Here is an 18,742-nt window from a genome sequence, read left to right on the forward strand (position 1 = left end):
TGGAGCAACAGAACCTGTTTCACTAAGCGTATTTAGTTTCTCGGTGATTTTTAGGATAGAGACTATCCTAAAATTCAGAATAAGTGGATTCAAGTTTCTCAGCCCCCAGTAAATGATTGCCTCTGATCTGACGCGGCCGGTGAAAATGGGTAGAATTAAAACTGTCAATTCTATTCCCAACTTGCGTCTTTCGGTTGAGTTCAAAGCTCTTCAAGGTAAACCCTTTCATTTATATGTATGATTTAGTTTTTCTCCTATCATAGCTTCTTTAGAAAGGAGAAAGGAAAAGTAACTATATTTCCAAAGTCATTTTCCCTGGAAGGTTTCAATCTTCCAGGTGAATCTGATGACGGGCCCTGACACGTGTGAGGACGTCTGCCCATCGTAGCCCGGTTCACTTGAGTGCCACCAAGGAGGGACAGTGAAGTCCGGCTTTTCTACCTAAATGATTTACTTGGAGCTGCGATGTGGGTATTTAAACCTGAAGCTTTCCAAACGCTACAATGTGATTTCAGAGAAAAGGTTGGAGGAGGCAGAGTTGAGGAAAAAGGCGGAAGGCTCCCGTTGAAAGTTACAAATGGTGAAAAAGACATGTAATCCGATGTGGAAAATTGAGTAATAGAGGCAGTGCACACTTTAGCTTAGAGGAAGATTGCGGAACCCTTTGAAGAAACTGACACGGATTTTCCAGAGCTGGAAGGAGAGAGATGGGGTGGGGGTAGGGGAATCCTAGGGTGGGCATTTTATGTAAATGAGTAAATTCGAAATGTAGTACAAATCCAGAATAGTAAAACTGACAGTTCTGACAGTATTGACAACATAAATATATGTTTGAACACTGCACTTTCAGACACTTAACCGATGAAGCAATAAAAAAAATTCGACTACAATATTTCAGATAATCGACATTGATGTTTTGATACATCATTTTTATACTCTGAATCGATCTATCACTCTGGGGCTGGTCAATTTTAAGTAAAAATGGGCTGCAATTATTTGCACCTTGGCTAATGATGACCCCATAACAGCCCTCAATTAATTATACCGGACCTGTGCCTTCTCCCTTCAGTGCGGAGGTGGGGGTGAGATTCTTGAGGGAACCCCTCCTCCCTTCTATTCTATTTTTGAGATTGGGGGCCGGGTAATAGGGAGGATTTCAGAATTAGGCAGAGGTCTTTGTCTGGTTATCACAGACACTGCAGGCTGAAGTCCCCTGGCTTCAGGTAGTCACTGACTGGGTCTGTATCCGGGATACAGTCCTCACTTTTACTTTGCAAGGTCAAAACTAAATTTTAAAATTTGCAAATATAAAGTTGTATGAGTCTAACCGCCCCCGCCCCCCATATCATTTCCTCTATTTCTAGAACTAGATGAAAGAAATTTGCTCAAAGGGAGGATTGGACAGTTGTCTTAGGCTCAGTGTTGGGATGGGGGGGTGAGGGAGGAAGGTAGAAAGGGAGGGAGGGAGGAGAGAGAGAGAGAGAGAGAGAGAGAGAGAGAGAGAGAGAGAGAGAGATTTTACTAATCTAAAGCACCCAGTCGAGTTGAATATCTCCTTTGCCCCTTCCCCCGATGGCTCCCCACATACCCTGGAGGGTTTGAGAGATAGTGGCTTTTGTTTTTGTTTTTCCTTTTAAGCCACAAATAAGAAAAAAGACAAATCTATGAGAAAGGAGCGCGGATGCGGTGAGTGCCGCGTCCTCGGGCGTGCGTTCCAAAGTCCCTGACTGTCGGTGTTCTGCTCTTTGCCCGTGGGGTTTCCAGTGAGCTCCCCTACTCCCACTCCCCCCACACCCCCATTCCTTTCCAAACTTTATGTTAGTGGGGGTTAGAGGTGGGAGAGGGAGGGAGGATAAAGCTAGTTCATATTTAAAAAGAAAAAGAAATTCGGGACAGGCCCAGGACAAAAACTTGAGCAGTTCATTGTGATGTAGGATCCGGCGGGCGGGAGTCGAGGGGGCGTGGGAAGGCAGGCGCCCCCACGCCGGCTCTTCCCCCACGTCGGGCGCCGCGCGGGGTTATTCCCACGCCTGGGAAGCCCGACCCTTCCTCAAACTCACACGGAGACGCGGCCTCTTGACCTAAAACTTAGCTGGGATCCACTAGCCGGGATCCCAGTGTCTGAGTTCTTTCCTCCAAACTTCAGAAACACCGCTTGAAGCCCCTCCGATCCACACCAGCTGAGACGCTGAAACTGAAGCAACACGTTCAGCAACGTTCAGATGCTAATCAACGGCAAAGGATGTGCATGACCCACGCTCGGTGAAGGCGGGAGCCCCGAAGAGCATCAGTCGGTTCCGCGGGTATCAGCCCCTGACCGTTGGCCCTGGAGGTGCAGGTGGAAGCTAGAGAAGGGGCAGCGGGAAGAGGGAAAGGGGGATGGGATCAAGGTAACCAAAGGGACAGGAGGAAGAGAGAAAGGAAAGAGAGGAAGGAAGGAAGAGAGCGCGGGACGGAGCCAGGCTTCCAGAGCGAGCGCAGTCGCTGTTGGAGCCCCGCCAGATAGCGCTAGAGGGCTATTTATTGAAATACTGGTGTTCTGCGAGATGGTGCAGCAGCTAAAACGGGGAGAAATAAGGAATACGAGAGAGTAAAAGGAAAGAAAGTGCAATGATTCCACTCGTCTTATTTAGGAAGATAATTGTGGGGTGCTCTACTGTCATTAATTAGGAATGGGGGATGGGGGGTATATGGTAGAAAGCCTAAGTGAGCGAAAGGGCCAGCCAAGTAACAAATAAAACAAAGGTTCCCTTCCCTCCCTTAATACGAATTAGGAAGAGAGCGAGCAAAGTTAACAGGTAAGGAAGTGGAATTCTTCCTCGTACAGCTTCCTGAGCGGCCGGTTATACTGCAGGAAAGGTCAAAAACAGTTCACAAGGATGAACTGAAGGTTCTAGAGATGTTTTTAAAGAGAAGGCTGCAAGGGGGTGGGGAGGGAGAGGCAAACACGTTATTGGAAAAGCCAAATAATATATATATCAAAAATTCCAACTGTCAGCCAGCAAGTCTGGAGGAGAAGAGAGTCCCGCTGCCTTTGTCCCAGCAATGCTGGACGCAGCGCTATTTATGCAGGGCTGCAATCAAACTGCTTATAACAATGTATAAATACTCTGGGAAACTTGGAGAAAAGAACTTGACAACAAAAATTCACTGTTGCGCTCAGAAGCCAAAGGACAGTGAAGCAGATGAAGAGAGAAGACGTAATGACAGAGGTGGAGTCTTAAGAGAGCTAGAGGAAGAATAAAATATTTTGATCTTTTTTACTTGCTCAGGTCAGTAATGCAAGCAAGAAAGCGTCTTTGAAATAATACTTTAAAGTATTGATTTGGCTTTATTCTAAAACCCCTGGCATCTCACTCATCTAGCTTCTCATTTTAAATTACACTTGCTTTTTACCTGAAGACATTTTTTTGAATCAAAGTAATAATGAATATCTTTCTTCCAAACCAGCAAACAAAACCTCCACAAATAAAAAAGTAACCTTATATACTCTCCCCCAATCTGCTTAATCCAAAATACCTCAATTCAAAACATTAACTAAAGTTACAAATAAGATTAAGGATGGATTTATTTGGTCCTCTAGCATGGCATCAATTGTTCTAACTATTGTAAGAAGATAAAAAAAAAAGGATTTAAATCCAGCAATTTTAATGCATAGATCAAAACTAACACTTCGGACCTCACTGTTCTGAGGAATTCGGAGTTATCTGTGCTGAGGAACTATAACTTTCTAGAAAAAAATAAAAGGTGAAAAGAAACAGACACAGGGGCTCCTTAAGGAAAGCGGACAACTTCATCTAAAAATAGAATCTAGCTTCATGAAACTCATTTCAAATTAAATATTCCCCCCATAAAGCTAATGCCCTTTAAATTAAGTAACTATAGCGGGATTCAATTATTCTTTTAAAATCTTGACTGTTATCTGTAATAGCATTCCACACTGAGACAAAAAAAAAATAATAGAAAAGAAGCAATTCTCAAAAGTCCTGGGGATGCTTCAATAAGAAAGAGGTGATTAAAAACAGACTCTTAAATTTGAGAGGCCCATTCCCCCTCCCACTTATCCCTACCCGATCTGGTCCCCTCCCTTTCACCTCTTTTTTTTATGCCATGCCCCTACCCCCCACTCCAGAGCTAAGTAGCCTGATTTGGGATTCTGAAGAAATAGGTTTCAGCATCCATATTTGTTCTGGGGCACTTGTAAAATGCGATTTGTAGAGGGTCTTTAGCCTTCTGATTGTCTTTGAATTGTTTTTACTGAAACAGATCTTTTGCAGTTAATGAGTCCCCACGCAGCTGGACAGCTCCTCTCGGACACTGAGAACTCTAACCCCAAAATGACCCCAATTTGACACCGCAAGATGAAATTTTACCGCCTGTTAAAACCATTTCCAGCCTGGGCAAAAGGAGCTGACTGTTGACGGAGGTGTGTGCCACCTCCTGCGACCCTCATATCTCGAGCCTGTCTCCGAGGCCTACCCTATCTACCCACTTTTCCTTTGCCCCAAATGTTGGAGAGCAGATGAGCAGGGCAGTCTGCCTGATGGTTCTGAGGCTGAGGATGGAGCATCAGCAAGGTCCTATGAGGCTTGAAATCAGAAAGTATGCCAACCCTGCTGCTTTCCAATCGCTTCTTTTGGAGGGGGGAAACCGAGAAGTTCTTTTAAATGTTTTACAAAACATCGGTAAGTTGGTGATTAAAAGTAATAGTCCTTTGAATGAATAAGATTGATCAAGAACCTACACCCTGAATCACCTCCAACTTGATCTTGTGTGTAATCCACTGAACTGTGATGCTGTTTTAAACTAAGTTTCATAAATGACATGCAACTAGGTAAGTGAAATTTCTTTAAATTGCAAGAAATTCTGAGTTCTCACCTTAAGAAATGGGGGATTTTTAAATGCCTCAGATTTCCCTCTAGTAGGGTGTTACTTTTAACACTCTCACACTTCTTAAGTAAAGTCTTTGGAATTAAAGGTTTTTTTTTTTCTTCAACAGTATCTTAAAATATCCCTTTTCTCTCTCCTTCCTACATCAAACTAAATTGTCCCTGTTGTTTGCTTTAATGTATGTATTCAATAAAATGGGAAAGAAGTTACAGAATGGGGGAGGGGGGGAGTGTATGTTTGCAGGTTAAGAAGGCTTCTGCATCGCCCAAAAGATGAAAATAGATTTTAAACTTTTTTTTTCTTTTGTAATACCCAAGATTATCACGGGAGCAATCAACCCATTATTATTTTAACAACTGTTTGAAAATATGGAAACCGTCTATTGGTCTGAATTGTTTTTACTCGGATGCAGTGCCTCACAAGAAACAGGTTTGAAAGAAAATACTAGTGCAGTTTTTCTAAATCGAAGCTGTAGGGATGCTAACTCCACAGTTTCACTACGAGAAAAAAAATGCGGTGGTAAAAGCAGCAGAAGGTAACAACGTTGAATCTTTAAATTCTGAGATGGCAGAGGTTCAGTTCGAAGTTGATCTTTAAAGGAGCGTGTATCAAGGAAATTGAGTTTCCTTTTAAAAAAAGAATTGGCACTTACTATACAGACATTTAAAACAACAACAATCCCATTGGCGACAATAAATATGCAAGATTTAAAAAATTAGAAGAGTAAAAATTGAAAAACCGAGAATAAACTCCTCTGAGAGCGTCGCTGCACGGGGAACTTGGATCCACCGATATGAAGACCTCTCTGCAAAGTCAAAACCTTCAGCGGCGAGACCAGCGTGGCTTTTTCCGCTCTCATCCTTCCCGCCCCGGCTAAGCTGGATTCGCCTAACTGTCCCTTGAAATAAAATTCTGGGAGCCAACTTTCTCTTTTCTTTTGCGTCTTCTTTTCTTTGTTACTCACCTTTTCTTATATGTCGAGGAGCAACTCGGCAACAAAATAAGAAGGATGCATTTATAATCTTGGAGTTTCTTCTAGGGGAAAAAAACAAATGAGGAGGTGGAGGGTAAGAACCCTTCCCCCAACCTGCAGGTTTCAGACCCGTAGGCTCTTGCAGGCTGGACGCGCAGCATGAGTGCGGCTGAAAACCTGGGCTAAATTCTCCTTCCCCAAGCTCCGCGCGCCCGGCCGGCCGTCCCTTCCCAGGCCACCCTGGCGAATGAATACTCAGCGTCCGAGGCCCCGGTCCCTGGCGTCGCACTACCCTCGCTCTGCCAGGCCTGCCGCACTATCTTTATATGTGAGGGCCGATTTCCAGCAGACATCATTGTTATGATGGCTCATTTAATCAAACTGTTTAATTGCTCTGGTAATCACTATCATCATCACAGGTGCTCAATCATTCATCATTTTTGGAGGGCTTTATTGACCTGCCGAGCTCATTCCCCAGCCCCATTAAAACGGGGCCAAATTTCTCCAACTCCACTTGGGAGTCTGCAGGCTGCGATCTAAGCACGAAAGAAGCTTAAAGTGAAGCAGAGAAGATGGAAAGGGGGCCAAAAAAAAAAAAAAAGAAAGCCCACCCGCCCTTCTCTCATTCATATTCATTCTCTCTCTCTCTCTCTCTCTCTCTCTCTCTCTCTCTCTCTCTCTCACACACACACACACACATACTTTATTCTCACTGCGCCCCCCGCCCCCCCATTCCTCGGGAAGTCAGGTCAAAGTCGCACGGCGGATATACTACTTTCTACTCCCCAGAAAGGGTTCAAAGTTGGAGGGAGGCGGCTTTGAGGAAGAGTCCGTTTTCGATTCTCTGGGCGGGGGAGTCTAAAACGCAGGCGAGAGCGAGGCGTTGGGAAGAGGGCTCGCTCCGAGCGCAAGGCCGGGCTGCCGGGCTGCGGGGAGCCCGGGGGGCGGCGGGGTCCGCGGCGCTGCGCGCGCCGGGTGCCCGTGGCTCCGCCCCCAGCTCGGGCTCCGCGTGATTGACGCGCGGCCGCCGGGAAAGCCGCGGCGCGGAGGTGAGGCTAGGTGCAGCCGGAGCCGGCGATTGGGCGAGACGCCGGCCAGAACTACTTTCTACACAAATGGTGTGGGATAGGTACTTTGCCTCTCCGGCCCTCTCCTCCTTTTCCATGTTAGAAAAGTTCGTTCCGAGTCGACCCTATCTTCCCGATCCCCCAAAACTGCCCCGGGTAATTAACACAGCCATTAGTCGGCGTGACCGCGCGGAAGCCTCTGCGCCGGGGGTGACCACAACAAAGCTGGGCGGGGAGTACCGGCCAATCCTCCTCCCATGACATCCTCTCGGTCCCTTTCTCCCTTCCCAGCTCTAAGTGCGACCTAGTACTGAGGCGCGCGCGCACACACACACACACACACACACACACACACACACACTCCGTGGCGAAATCAGACATGAAATACCCAAACGACTCCCTCCCCATTTCCTCCCACCCAAGTCCGCAGCGGCCCCCAAAGGTTCTCCAGGGTGGCCCTTATCCGCAACGCTTGGAGGGAGTGCTCTCTGAGTTAAGCTGGTTTCTTCTTGTCCTGGAGAAAAAAAAATGAGTTCTGACAAGGGTCCTGGATCTGCACCGGGAAGAAAGTACCACTTGAAAAAAAAAGGAAGAAAGAAAAGAAAAGGAGAAAAGAAAAGGAGAAAAGAAAAGAAAAGAAAAGAAAAGAAAAGAAAAGAAAAAAGAAAAAAGCCTCAAGTCTGGCGGTGGTACCGTCTGCTGAGCCTGCTGCCCCTGGATGTTAGCAGAAAGCCTTGGGGCGCTGTAATCGGCTTGCAGAAGAGTAGGGGCCCGCGGAATTAAAAGGAACAAAAGCAAGCGCGCCATGCCAAACGTTCCCAACACGACCCCGTTAGGCAGGAGCCCGGAGTGATGGGGAAATAAACTAGAAGTAAGTTTCTTTTTTAAAATATTAAAAGATCTGAGGCTGTACCGTACTTTCCCTGTGGTTTTCTGCAGTTTTCCTCTCTGTGCTCTCCCTGTCCTCTTCATTCTCTCTCCCTCTCCCTCTCTCCTCGCTCACGCGCGCGCGTGCACAAACTCACTCTCTCTCTCTCTCTCTCTCTCTCTCTCTCTCTCTCTCTCTCTCTCATTCTCTCTCTCTCATTTCTCTCCCCTCCCTCTCCTCCCCCCTTCCCACCCCCCGCCGTCCCCGCGGAAGAGCTGGCTTGCTGATTTGCTCGGGTTTGCTGGGCGCCTGCCTCCCCTCCCCCTCCCGCTCTCCGCCTCCCCTGCCCCCCCAGTCGGGGCAGTCCGATCGCACTCGCTGCATATCAGAGTCTCCGCGCGGCGCGCTCCTCCTCGCTCCCGCTCCCCACTCCCGGGATGTGTCTCCGCCGAACGAAGGGCTATGGCCACCACGACTTCCGGGTTCCGTCATTTCGTTCTCCCGCCGCCGACCCGCGCCGCCAAACTGAGGCTCTTCTATAAGCCAGGCAGCAGCCAACCTGCCAACACCTACTGACACTCACTCATCTCCCAGAGAGAAAGAGAGCGAGAGAGAGCGAGCGCGAGAGAGCGAGCGCGAGTGAGAACGAGCGAGAGAGGGAGGGAGAGACAAAATACCTACCAGGAAAGAGGGGGAGGAAGTCCAATTTTTGCAAACTATTCTTTTTTTTTCTTGATTCCCCCCCACCCCCCGCTTTCTTTGACCGATACTTTACAGAGAGAGGATCATATAATAGATACCACGGGGGCAAAGCTAAAGGAGGGGGGAGGGGGGGAGGAAAAATTCAAGAAGCAGAAACCCCTCGCGGAGTTTTACTGGAAGAAAAAAAAACGGGTCTGAAAGATTCCTCCTCTTCATCATCATCAACCATCATTCATTCACTACCTTGACATTCCGGGCTTTGATTGACAGCTGGAGTGGCAAAAAGCCATGAAACACGACAGTTCGGTTACATGTGGGTTGCTGACGGGCCGCTCGTAGCCTTCAGTTCGGGGGCTTGACAATTTTTTTTTCTTCTTTTTCTTTTCTTTTCTTTTTTTTTTTTTTTCCAACTGAGGGGCAGAGAAGAGAAAGAGGGGGAAAGGAGGACTGAAGAGGAGGAGGAGGGGAGGGGGGAGGAGGAGGAGGAGGTGGAGGAGGAAGATCAGGAGGAGGAGAAAGAAGAGGAAAAAAGAGAAAAAGAAGAAATATCACAGGAAAAAAAAAAAACTTCGTTGTCTTGCCTGGGCTTTTTTTTTTTTTTCTTCCCTAAAAAAAATAACATATTGGAGAATTGGGAGAAGTCTCCTTGGTTTGGACAAAAAAAAAAGGAATCTTCAGCCTAGATCACTTTCTTATCCGGACTGGGATATTAAATATACGACACATCCAGGAGTTTATTGGAGCGCAGACTGATGGCGCAAAGGGTAGGTTTAAATCTCCAACACTTACCTAGATATAAATCCTCTCCTAAGAGGGGCCTGTCCCGATGCTTCTCTCCCTTCAACGCTGCTGCTGCTGCTCGCTGCTCGCTGCTTGATGATGGCGGCCAGGATTTTAGAAAATAGCAGCAAAATTATTCCTCGGCTTCTTTCCTCCCCGTGCCTTTGCGTGTGTGCGAGTGTGTGTGCGTGCGTGTGTGCGTGTCTGGGCGCGCGAGTTCTAGCGCCGTGCGAGCGGGCGGGCGGCGAGTGCGTGTGAGTGGTGTGTGTGTGCGCGTGCAATTGTTACACGCTTCGCCTCGCTCCAGCTTCCCCCCGAGCAGCGCGGTCCCCCCGGTTCTCCCGCCGCCGCCGCTGCCGCTGCCGCGCCGCTGCCGCCGCCGCTGCTCCCGCGGCTCGGGGCGGGCACCGGCTGCGTAGGAGCCGCCGCCGCCGGGGCCGCCGCCGGGGCCGCGCTGCTGCAGCCGCTGCGCCGCCGCCCAGACTAGCCGGGGCTGCTTGTTTTGTCTCTGAAATTGACAAGGACGCGGGGAATCGGCTGCTAAATAATGTTTCTGGTAACTTTCACGTTATTCCCCCACCCCCACCCTCCGCTCCTTGCCCCCGGGGAGGCACTGGCCCCCGTCTTCCCTGGTCCTCGGCGCTCTCGTCCTGACGATTCGCGTTTTTCTCCCCTTTATTTTGTTTCATTTCGCCTTTTGATTTATTGGATCCTCCGGAGGAGGCGAAGGGGGGCGAGGGGTGGGATCCGGGGCTGCCTCCGCACACGAACTCCACTTCTCCCTCGGTTGGCTCGCTCCGGTTCTGCTGCCTCCGGCCCGGGCGGCACCTCCGAGCACCCCCGGGTCCCCGGCCTCGCCGCCCCCCTCTTCCTGCTTTAAACGCTGCTCCTCATTCAGACTTCTTAATTTTAAAATTGAAGAAAAAAAAATTCCCCCAACTTCCAGCTCCGTTGTTTCTCGGCTGGTTCGGTTTTTGTGTGTTTAACTCGTGCTCGGTACTTTTCTCCTTTCTGACTTCGTGTTTATTTTTATTTTCTTCTCCCTCTCTCTCTCTCTCTTTCTCCCCCCCCCTCCTGACTCCCCCCTCCTCCCTCGTCTTCCCTTCGGCGTTCTCCCTCTCACATCCCTATTCCTTCCCCTCTTCTCTCCTTGCCGTCTTCTCCCGGCTCCTTTTTCCGTCCCCCCTCGGCTTTCTCGCCTCGCTCGCCGCCTGCGCCCCCTCCCCTCCGCCGGACTCTGACAGTACGATGAGCTGCCCCATTACGGCGGGATGGACGGAGTAGGGGTGCCGGCTTCCATGTACGGAGACCCTCACGCGCCGCGGCCGATCCCCCCAGTTCACCACCTGAACCACGGGCCGCCGCTCCACGCCACGCAGCACTACGGCGCGCACGCCCCGCACCCCAATGTCATGCCGGCCAGCATGGGATCCGCTGTCAACGACGCCTTGAAGCGGGACAAGGACGCGATCTATGGGTAACCCTCCACCCCACCCCCCACGACCACGACCCGACGTGCTGTGTGTGAGTGTGAGTTTGAGTGTGTTTGTTGTGTGGGGGGTGAGGGGGTGAACGACGAAGTGGGGAGTTACTTCTGCTTAGGGAAGGGGGGGGGCCGCTTGCCTTAAGGAAGAACAGTGCCGGGGGCCTGCGGTGCCCCTTGAGTCTAAGTGCCCAGAAGGTCCAGCTGCCTCCACCCCCATGGCCCTGTCACTCCGGACCCCACAGCCCGGAGTGACGGAGTCTTCAGCAGCTTGCCAGGGCCTTCTCCCCAAGGACGGGATTCCCGGCCAAAGGACGGAGAGCCGATCCTTCCAGGCCCCCTCACAGAGGCCTGGACGAAGGAGAAAGTTTCCTGCCGAGGACAAGCAACTTTTTTTTCCCCTCTTGTGTTTCCTACCGAGCGCCTGGGAGTCACTAAGCGCAGCTTGAGCTGGGATCAGGGCTGCTTCTGGGGGCCGGGAAGTCCTAATCGCCCACTTCTTAATTCTCTGTAAATAAAGGGGCAGACCTTGAAGTGCAGCCGGTGGCAGGGACTGCTGCTCGCACAGAGCCGCTCTTGGGGGGGAGAGAGGGAGCTGGCTGGAAATTATTTTCTATTCGGAGAGCACTCAGGGATGGACGGGGCTGCGCGGTCCAAACGCGGACCACTCGGGCTGTCCCCGCGGAGGGGAGGTGGGGGAGGCTGCGGGAGGCCGAGGGGAGGGGACAGCCGGGCGGTCGGCAGCGACTGAGCCCGAAGCCGGAGGCCGCAAGCATCCCCAAGTGGCGCTCCACCGCCCGGAGCAGCACAAAGGGCAGACGCGCACGCACACCACCAGGTTTTAGCGCTCGACTTCATGTATTTCTGCCCGCTGGAGAGACGTGCCTCCGGGTGGGAGCTCTTCGGCGTGTGAGATGACTCTTATTTTGGCCCTCGCACCGGGCGTTTTGCTAGAAGTAGAGCAAACAAGTTTAAAAGGCCAGGGGGTGGAGGGGCTCGGAGAGCCCTCTCGCCGGTTTAGGAAATAGCACCTCGGGTGTGCAGGAAGGCGAGGGCTTCGGCCTCCTCTGCAGTGCCCGCCGAAACTCGGGGTGCAGGCAATTTTTTAAAAATTTCACAGCGTGTTCCTTTCTTGGGAGGTCAGGGCTGGGTCTCAGGAGTGAGCCCGGCGGCCTCTGGAGCGTGGGGAGTGAGTGGGTCTGGATCCACTCCAGGCTCCGGGCTGCCTGAGCCTCTTGGACGTTTCATTACGTTCCCACTGAGGCTCTTTTGACTTGGGGGGGGGGGGGCAGGGGCCAGGGGTTCTCTCGGCAGATCCGAGGGGACCCCCCGAGCTGCGGGGAAAGGGCCAGGCCGGTTTTCCTTTCTGTTTCTGGCCCAGGCTCGGCTAGCTGGAGAAGGGTGGTGAAGTGTGATGCGTGCCTGGGTGTATTAAAGAAGGACTCGGAACCCTCCAAACTTGTTGATTACAGTTCTTGCTCCTTCCCCTCTGCACCCCGTCTCCGTGTGTGTGTCTCTGCGTGGCGCTGCCCGTTAGGCACCCGTTGTTTCCTCTGTTAGCTCTGGTCTTTGAGAAGTGCGAGCTGGCGACCTGCACTCCCCGGGAACCCGGAGTGGCTGGCGGAGACGTCTGCTCCTCCGACTCCTTCAACGAGGACATCGCGGTCTTCGCCAAGCAGGTCTAACCTTCTTGACCCACTCACCCTTCGGCGGCCCCGTCGCCCCCCTCCCCTTCCCTCCGAGCTTTACATGAAAGAGGAGGAAAAGGCTGGGACACCCGATCTGTTCCTCCGGCCCAGTCCGCGCTCCTCCCCATCCCTGAGCCTGGAGGCAAATGGGAAGCGGAGATAAATATGGGTGTTTGTTTTCCCCCCCAGCCAGGAATACAGGGGCTCGACCCTCGAATTAAAATTGACCTGCTCCTAATCTGTGGCTTGGCCTTTCCCCCCGCCTGTAGCTACTTGAACAAGGATGGGGGACAGGGGCTGTGAGGGACCCGAAAGTGCCCGGGAGGGAAGGAAGCCGGGCGCCTCTCCGGGCGGTCCGCGTCGGGCGCCGAGGTGCGGGAGGCTGAGAGCCACCGGGACCCCAGGATCAGGGAGCCCTCGGGGCCCGGAGTTCCCAGGCCACGGTTCAGCTGTCCCAGGGACCCCTTCATGGGGCCGGAACCAGCAGGCCTGAGTCTTTCCCAGCTGAAGCTGACCCCACCAATGCAAGGCACTGGCTCGCTTCATGCCTTTTAGCAAAGCCCCTTTCCTCTTCTCTGCCTCTGTCCCCCCACCATCCCCACTCACACACGACAGAGTAGTCGGTGACAGGGTGGGCTTGTTCCCTTGCTTTTACGTGGAGTGGCCATTCATGCTGACCTCCCCCCTGCTTCTTATAGGTTCGCGCCGAAAAGCCACTTTTTTCCTCAAACCCAGAGCTGGACAATTTGGTAAGGCTTCCGTCAGTGTTCCTTGTCTTTCTCCAGCCTGGACCCTCTCCCTTGCACAGAAGCACCCACTTTCTCCAGAGCCCTCCAGTGGGGCAGGGAGGCAGGGACTAGCTAGGGCCCCGGCCCGGGCGCAGGCAGCGAGGGGCGGGCCGGGCGCCGGGGGGAGCCGGGTCCGGGGAGGCAGCCAGCGGGACGCAGCGCCGAGCGCGCGAGCAGGGGACCGGCCCCGGGTCTCGGCCCGGGAGGGAGGCAGCGAGAAGCCTGCTGTTTCCTCCGCGTGCGGGGCAGGCGGCGGAGCCCCGGGCAGCTCACCCCGGGGGAAGGGAGGCGCGGCGGAGGGCGGGCAGGGGAGGTGGGGGAGTGAGGGGCAGGCCAGCGCAGGCCACTTTTAGGTGCGATTCTTTTGCTAATTTGCACGATTTCAATATTAAAAGTACTTAAATCCGCCTTCAAAGGCCTGCCTCACCATTCATCTGGAGTATTTCCTTCTTTAGTAAGGACGGATTTCGCCGGGTGTGCTACTCTAAAAAGCTTTCTCTCTACAGAGAAGCCACCTTTTCTTCTGCTGCTTCTTTTTTTCTTTTTTTAAAATTTGTCCTGGTTTAGGTCGAGGGAGGGGGACGGTGAAAGAGGGCTCAGGCGGAGAAAGAAGGCCTGGCCCTAGGAAAGCTGTCCTTACAAATAGCTTACTGAACAGCAGGGGCAAAGTTACTCAATGCCTCGGCTCAGGTTCAGTAAGAGCCTACCTACCCCTTGGCCAGCGAGGCAGAGCTGATCAGTAGTCACTTGGTTTTTCTGAGGGTTTCTTCAGGGGTGGGTTTTGCCTGGCCATTTGCCTGCTTCTTCTCCCCAACCCAATTCCCTCAGCACCCCCAACCCCAAGTCACAGAGTCTTAACTCCGCACTATAAACTTTTCTTGCAGATGATACAGGCAATACAAGTACTAAGGTTTCATCTTTTGGAGTTAGAAAAGGTAAGCAGGAAATGACACTCCCCGCTCTGATGTAGACTGCCCTCTCCTAGCTGGGCTGGGGTGTTTTGTAACAAACCTCCAGTCTGAGGGATTGAGCACCTGGAGATTTTGAGCAACATGTTACCAAGTCCTTCTAATTGCCACTCAACCCAGGGGCTCGGAGGATGGGTGAATTAGGACAGCCTCCCCCACCTCTCCTTTTCCCCAGGCAGTCAGTATTATTTTAAATGCAGCAAGCCATTTGTGTGTTACTGGACATTCAGCCTGCTTGTGTCTCTATTAACTCAGCTCACCCTGGGCCCTGAGCATGCATTAGGTGCAGGCAGAGGGAATCATCCTTTCTGGGATGCCTTTACATTGCTCTGCAGCTCAATCACTTTCCCTTGGAAACATGCAACCCTCCTAGCTTATTGAATCGCAAATGCTAATGCTGTTCCCAGTTCCAGCGTCCTTACATTTTGATGTTATCATCAAGTCCGTCCTTCCTCCCTGGACTCCCAGTCTGAACCCAGTTATTTCCAGTCCCCTTTCTTCTCTCTCCATTATAACTTGTTGCTCAGGGAAGTGTCTGGAGAATAATATCTGCTGCAACAATTACTCTATTGTTTCCTCGACTTCAACTATTATATCCATTAATTAGACTTAGTTTGGAAGACATCACACGGTTGCTCTTTCCAAATGGAACCCTGCAACATGATATTTTCCCCCCTTTAAAAATGAAACAAAACAATAACAACAACGGCCCGAGCTGAACCCTCCACCATGACCCTCCTTCTAGGTCCACGAACTGTGCGATAACTTCTGCCACCGGTACATTAGCTGTTTGAAGGGGAAAATGCCCATCGACCTCGTCATTGATGAAAGAGACGGCAGCTCCAAGTCAGATCACGAAGAACTTTCAGGCTCCTCCACAAATCTCGCTGACCATGTAAGTCTGTGAGCCTCTAGCATTCTTTTGAGGCCACTAGGCAAAGCACTTCTTTTTTTAAACTTGTAACATCTAGCTCCACTGACTTAGCTTTCTTTTTAAATGATTTGGTCTCTTTGGGGGTCTTCTCCCTTCCTTAGTACTTTTGCCATCCTCTCCTCTCCCTTTCCCCTTTCTTGGGTCCCCTCCTTATTTATGTTAAGGAGAAAAAAAAAAGCAAGACAGGGAGTTGATAGAGTGATTTGTGCTTTTAATGTGTAAAGTTTCCCGGATTTGGTGACTTGAGTGTTAGCAAATTGTCTGTTTGATATGGTGACTGCTGTCTTTTCTGCTTTCTGAACTCTGTGCAATCAGTACAGCAGGGAGAGAGAGAGGCAAGACAGCTAGCTGGTCAGGATCAGGGAGAGAGGAAGGAAGAAAAACAGAGAGATGGGGAGAGGGGCTGATTTCGAAGTCTCTCCCAAGATGACAATTCTGAGAATTATTGGCACTCTTGCATTGCATTAGAAATAAAAGGAGTGAACACTTTACAATTCTCAGAGCTTTTGCTCTATAGAAACTTATTGTCAGAATATGGACTTATTGCCAAATGCCTGAAGCATCTTCATAATAAAAGACAGTAACCTTGATGAAACAGTTATTAACAATGTATTTCGGAAAAGCTGAAGGGAATTGTGATTGAGTAACCCTAGGTTAGTGGTTGAATTTTAACACTTTAACAGTTGGTGAATGAGGATGGAGAGTGTAGTAAGGAGCTACTGTAGATGTCAGGCCCCGAAGGGAGATTTCTTTCTATTTGCTCTGTTTTTAATCCCATTTTGGAACTGATCTAGTAAGTCTGATGCTTTTATTTATATATATATATGGAAAAAGCATATGTAGTGAGACTGAAAATTTGAAAAAGAAGCAAAGAAAAAGGATTGCAGCTGGTAGGAAAGGCAAGAGTGGCGAGGTTAAAGAGTGGGTGTGAACAGCAGTTTATTTATAGAAACTCAAGCCTGGGTGTCTATAGATTGCATTCAGTTGAATCACAACCTAAATGATATAGGCTATAGACTAATAACTCGGTGGCTGAAATATTAATTTAACGCTCTACAGAGTTAAACAGGCATTGAGGCTTGAAGACACCACCACCACCACCCCCACCCCCCCTTCCGGGGTGTCAAGAGGAGTGAATTGAGATGCCTTAAGAATGAACATTCTGTGTGGTGTCCCATCCTTCTATCCCACCACGAAAAGTTTTGAAAATATGTGGGTACAGATTTTCATTTTCAGCCTTTGTGTTGTATGGAAAGACTGCCTAAGGACCAAAGTTTGAACAGGAAAAGAAAAGAAAACCTCGGGCCCAGCTACCTAGTTCTGAGGCAGTATAAATGCTACGTTGTTGAAAGCTCCTATGACTGTCTGCACTCTTGGCTTTTCCTGTCACGATGGGGGAAAACTTCAGGAGCTCTTTTGTGTATTGAGCTTATTAACTGAAATTAAGCGGGTGCAGCAGCAGCTATGTCAGTTTATTTGCTGATGTGTAGCCCTGAGATGGGTGGTTGTGGTTCATGAGGCGTGGCATTACCTTGGAAACATTTGTTGTTGTTGTTATTTATTTATTTATTTATTTTCATTTTTTTCACGGCTTGGCTTTCCTCTTTCTAAACTCATATGCATATTACACTATTGGGAGAATGGGAAGGAACCTAGTTACCTGGTTTGTAGAATGAGAGGTTCACAGCTGTCCGCAGCCAAAGAGCTCTTCTCGTGTTGTTTCTAGGAGTCTCGACTACTTGGTTTTCTAGAACAGTTTCATGGCAACTGTTTTTCAAGTGGATGTATAGATCTAGAACATGCTGATGTTTACATGAAAGAGATAAGATGAGCTAGACTGTTTATATAGAGTATTGGCTGATAGACAAGGCCAATTTATGGAACTATTGCAATATTTCAATTCCACTCCAGAAGGAAGTTGTACCTATAAAAGGCCAATGCTTTAATAACTTAACAATCACCGTCTTTGGGTAAAAGGATCAACTGTAACATGTGTTGCTCCTCTGTCAGGCCCCTAATCAAGTAGATATGACAACTGATTTATTTTGAACCCATGAGGGCTTGCCACCTCATTGGGCATCAGAATTTAAAGCCTTTTATTTCCTAGAGATCTGAACTATAACATTCTTACTTTAGCCCCCTGCTATTTGTTTTGAAAGGAAGCAATAATTTGTTCCACCAGCGCACTGAGTGGGGAATGGTGAGGTTGCCACAGACTTGAATTTTATGCAGGAGGTGAGAGAAAACCTTGGAGGGTTTTCACCATTTCTGACACTTTCGTACCAGAGGTGTATTGATTGCATTCATTTCCAGGCCTCCCCCTACAAAGCGAATTCTCATGCTGCAGCCTCTACTGCAGGCAGGACCTCCCTCCACCCCCCAGCCACAGAAAAAGGGAAAATGCCACAGAAGCACTACCTGAAAAGTAGTTCTAGTAGGACATTTTCAGCATGTTAATGTGCCCAATTTGAATCTCCAGGTTTATTTTTTCATTTGCTTTGATATGCATATTTAATACACTGCCCCAGGCTGGATCTCATTTGGTGCACGCTAGTGCAGGGGTGATGATGAGCCACTTCAGAAGGACCGAATGTGTTGTTTTCTCTGTTTTATCTGTTGGCCCACTGTTCTGATCTACTGTGCTTCCTCGTGGTTTTATTTGCACATGAAATGCTGAGAGCATTTCAACTTATTGGCTATGAATAATGACAGCTAAAAAGAAGTGTAGTTTAATTTGTTGTGTGCCAAGGTTTCTCTTGTGGAGGTGACAGTTTGTGACAGCTGTTTGACACCCCCAAAACACATACACCTCTATCCTTATTAAGTGGTATCAAGCTGTGTGTGTGTGTGTGTGTGTGTGTGTGTGTGTGTGTGTGTGTGTTTAAGAAAGGAGCGGGCAAGGAGAGAGTGAAAGAGAGAAAAGAATATGTAATTCTATGCGGTGGAAAGCAGACAGAGAAGCATCAGGAGCAAACTATTAGGTACCAGAATAGCTTTCAGTTTTCTTACTACAATTTTTGAAAATAGAAATGAATAAAAGTAATTGTTATAAATATCTTAAAAGCAAGTCTTTTGGGAAGACTTTTAAGAATGACCTTTATATATTATTACTTAGTAAATTGGGCTGTTGTCATGCTGATTTCACACTCCATAATTTTATATAAGTAATCTGATACAACGTAGATGCATTAAAAGAATGTCTTATCTTCCATGTTACATTCAGTAAAGATTCTGAATTTTTAATTTATTATTGATACCTGCAAGATGGGCATAATGATAAAAGGAAGTTTAAAATTAAATAGAAAAATACAGTTTGCAACATTAGCTACTGTTTTTTTAATAAATTGATAATGAATGCTTTTATCTTCAATATAATAATGTATTTTATTTTATACTCATAACATAAGAGTAATTGTTATAAGTAGGAATCAGCTATTAGAATGTTCTTTGGAATATTGGGGAGACAAAACTATGATGGTGAAAAGAATAGAGTTCTATTTTCCAGCTGCAGTTCATGTTAAGTTTCCCAGACATTCAGATTTATCATGTTTAAAATAAACATGTCAAGAAACAAATTCTTTTAAAAAAAAGTTTCAACTTG

The 18,742-nt window shown here is 49.0% G+C and overlaps 1 protein-coding gene across 8 annotated transcripts in view; it reads left to right on the plus strand.

The window, feature by feature from the left end:
- The first annotated feature begins 7,569 nt into the window (after positions 1-7,569).
- MEIS2 (Meis homeobox 2) overlaps positions 7,570-18,742 on the plus strand; it is a 214,428-nt gene continuing 203,255 nt past the window's right edge. For 4 of the 8 annotated variants that reach the window (XM_081095702.1, XM_081095698.1, XM_081095696.1 and 1 more), the window contains exons 1-6: positions 8,940-9,264; positions 10,525-10,757; positions 12,301-12,442; positions 13,150-13,200; positions 14,124-14,174; positions 14,953-15,102. In XM_081095702.1, coding sequence (XP_080951828.1) covers positions 9,253-9,264; positions 10,525-10,757; positions 12,301-12,442; positions 13,150-13,200; positions 14,124-14,174; positions 14,953-15,102 — 639 coding nt within the window. In that variant the 5' untranslated portion in view covers positions 8,940-9,252. Of the gene's footprint in view, positions 7,802-8,939; positions 9,265-9,452; positions 9,837-10,524; positions 10,758-12,300; positions 12,443-13,149; positions 13,201-14,123; positions 14,175-14,952; positions 15,103-18,742 lie in introns of those variants that run through there. The other 4 variants (XM_081095697.1, XM_081095700.1, XM_081095701.1 and 1 more) reach the window with 4 other exon arrangements.

The sequence above is a fragment of the Myotis nattereri genome (assembly GCF_964212035.1).
Source record: "Myotis nattereri genome assembly, chromosome: 1".
Lineage (NCBI taxonomy): Eukaryota > Metazoa > Chordata > Mammalia > Chiroptera > Vespertilionidae > Myotis > Myotis nattereri.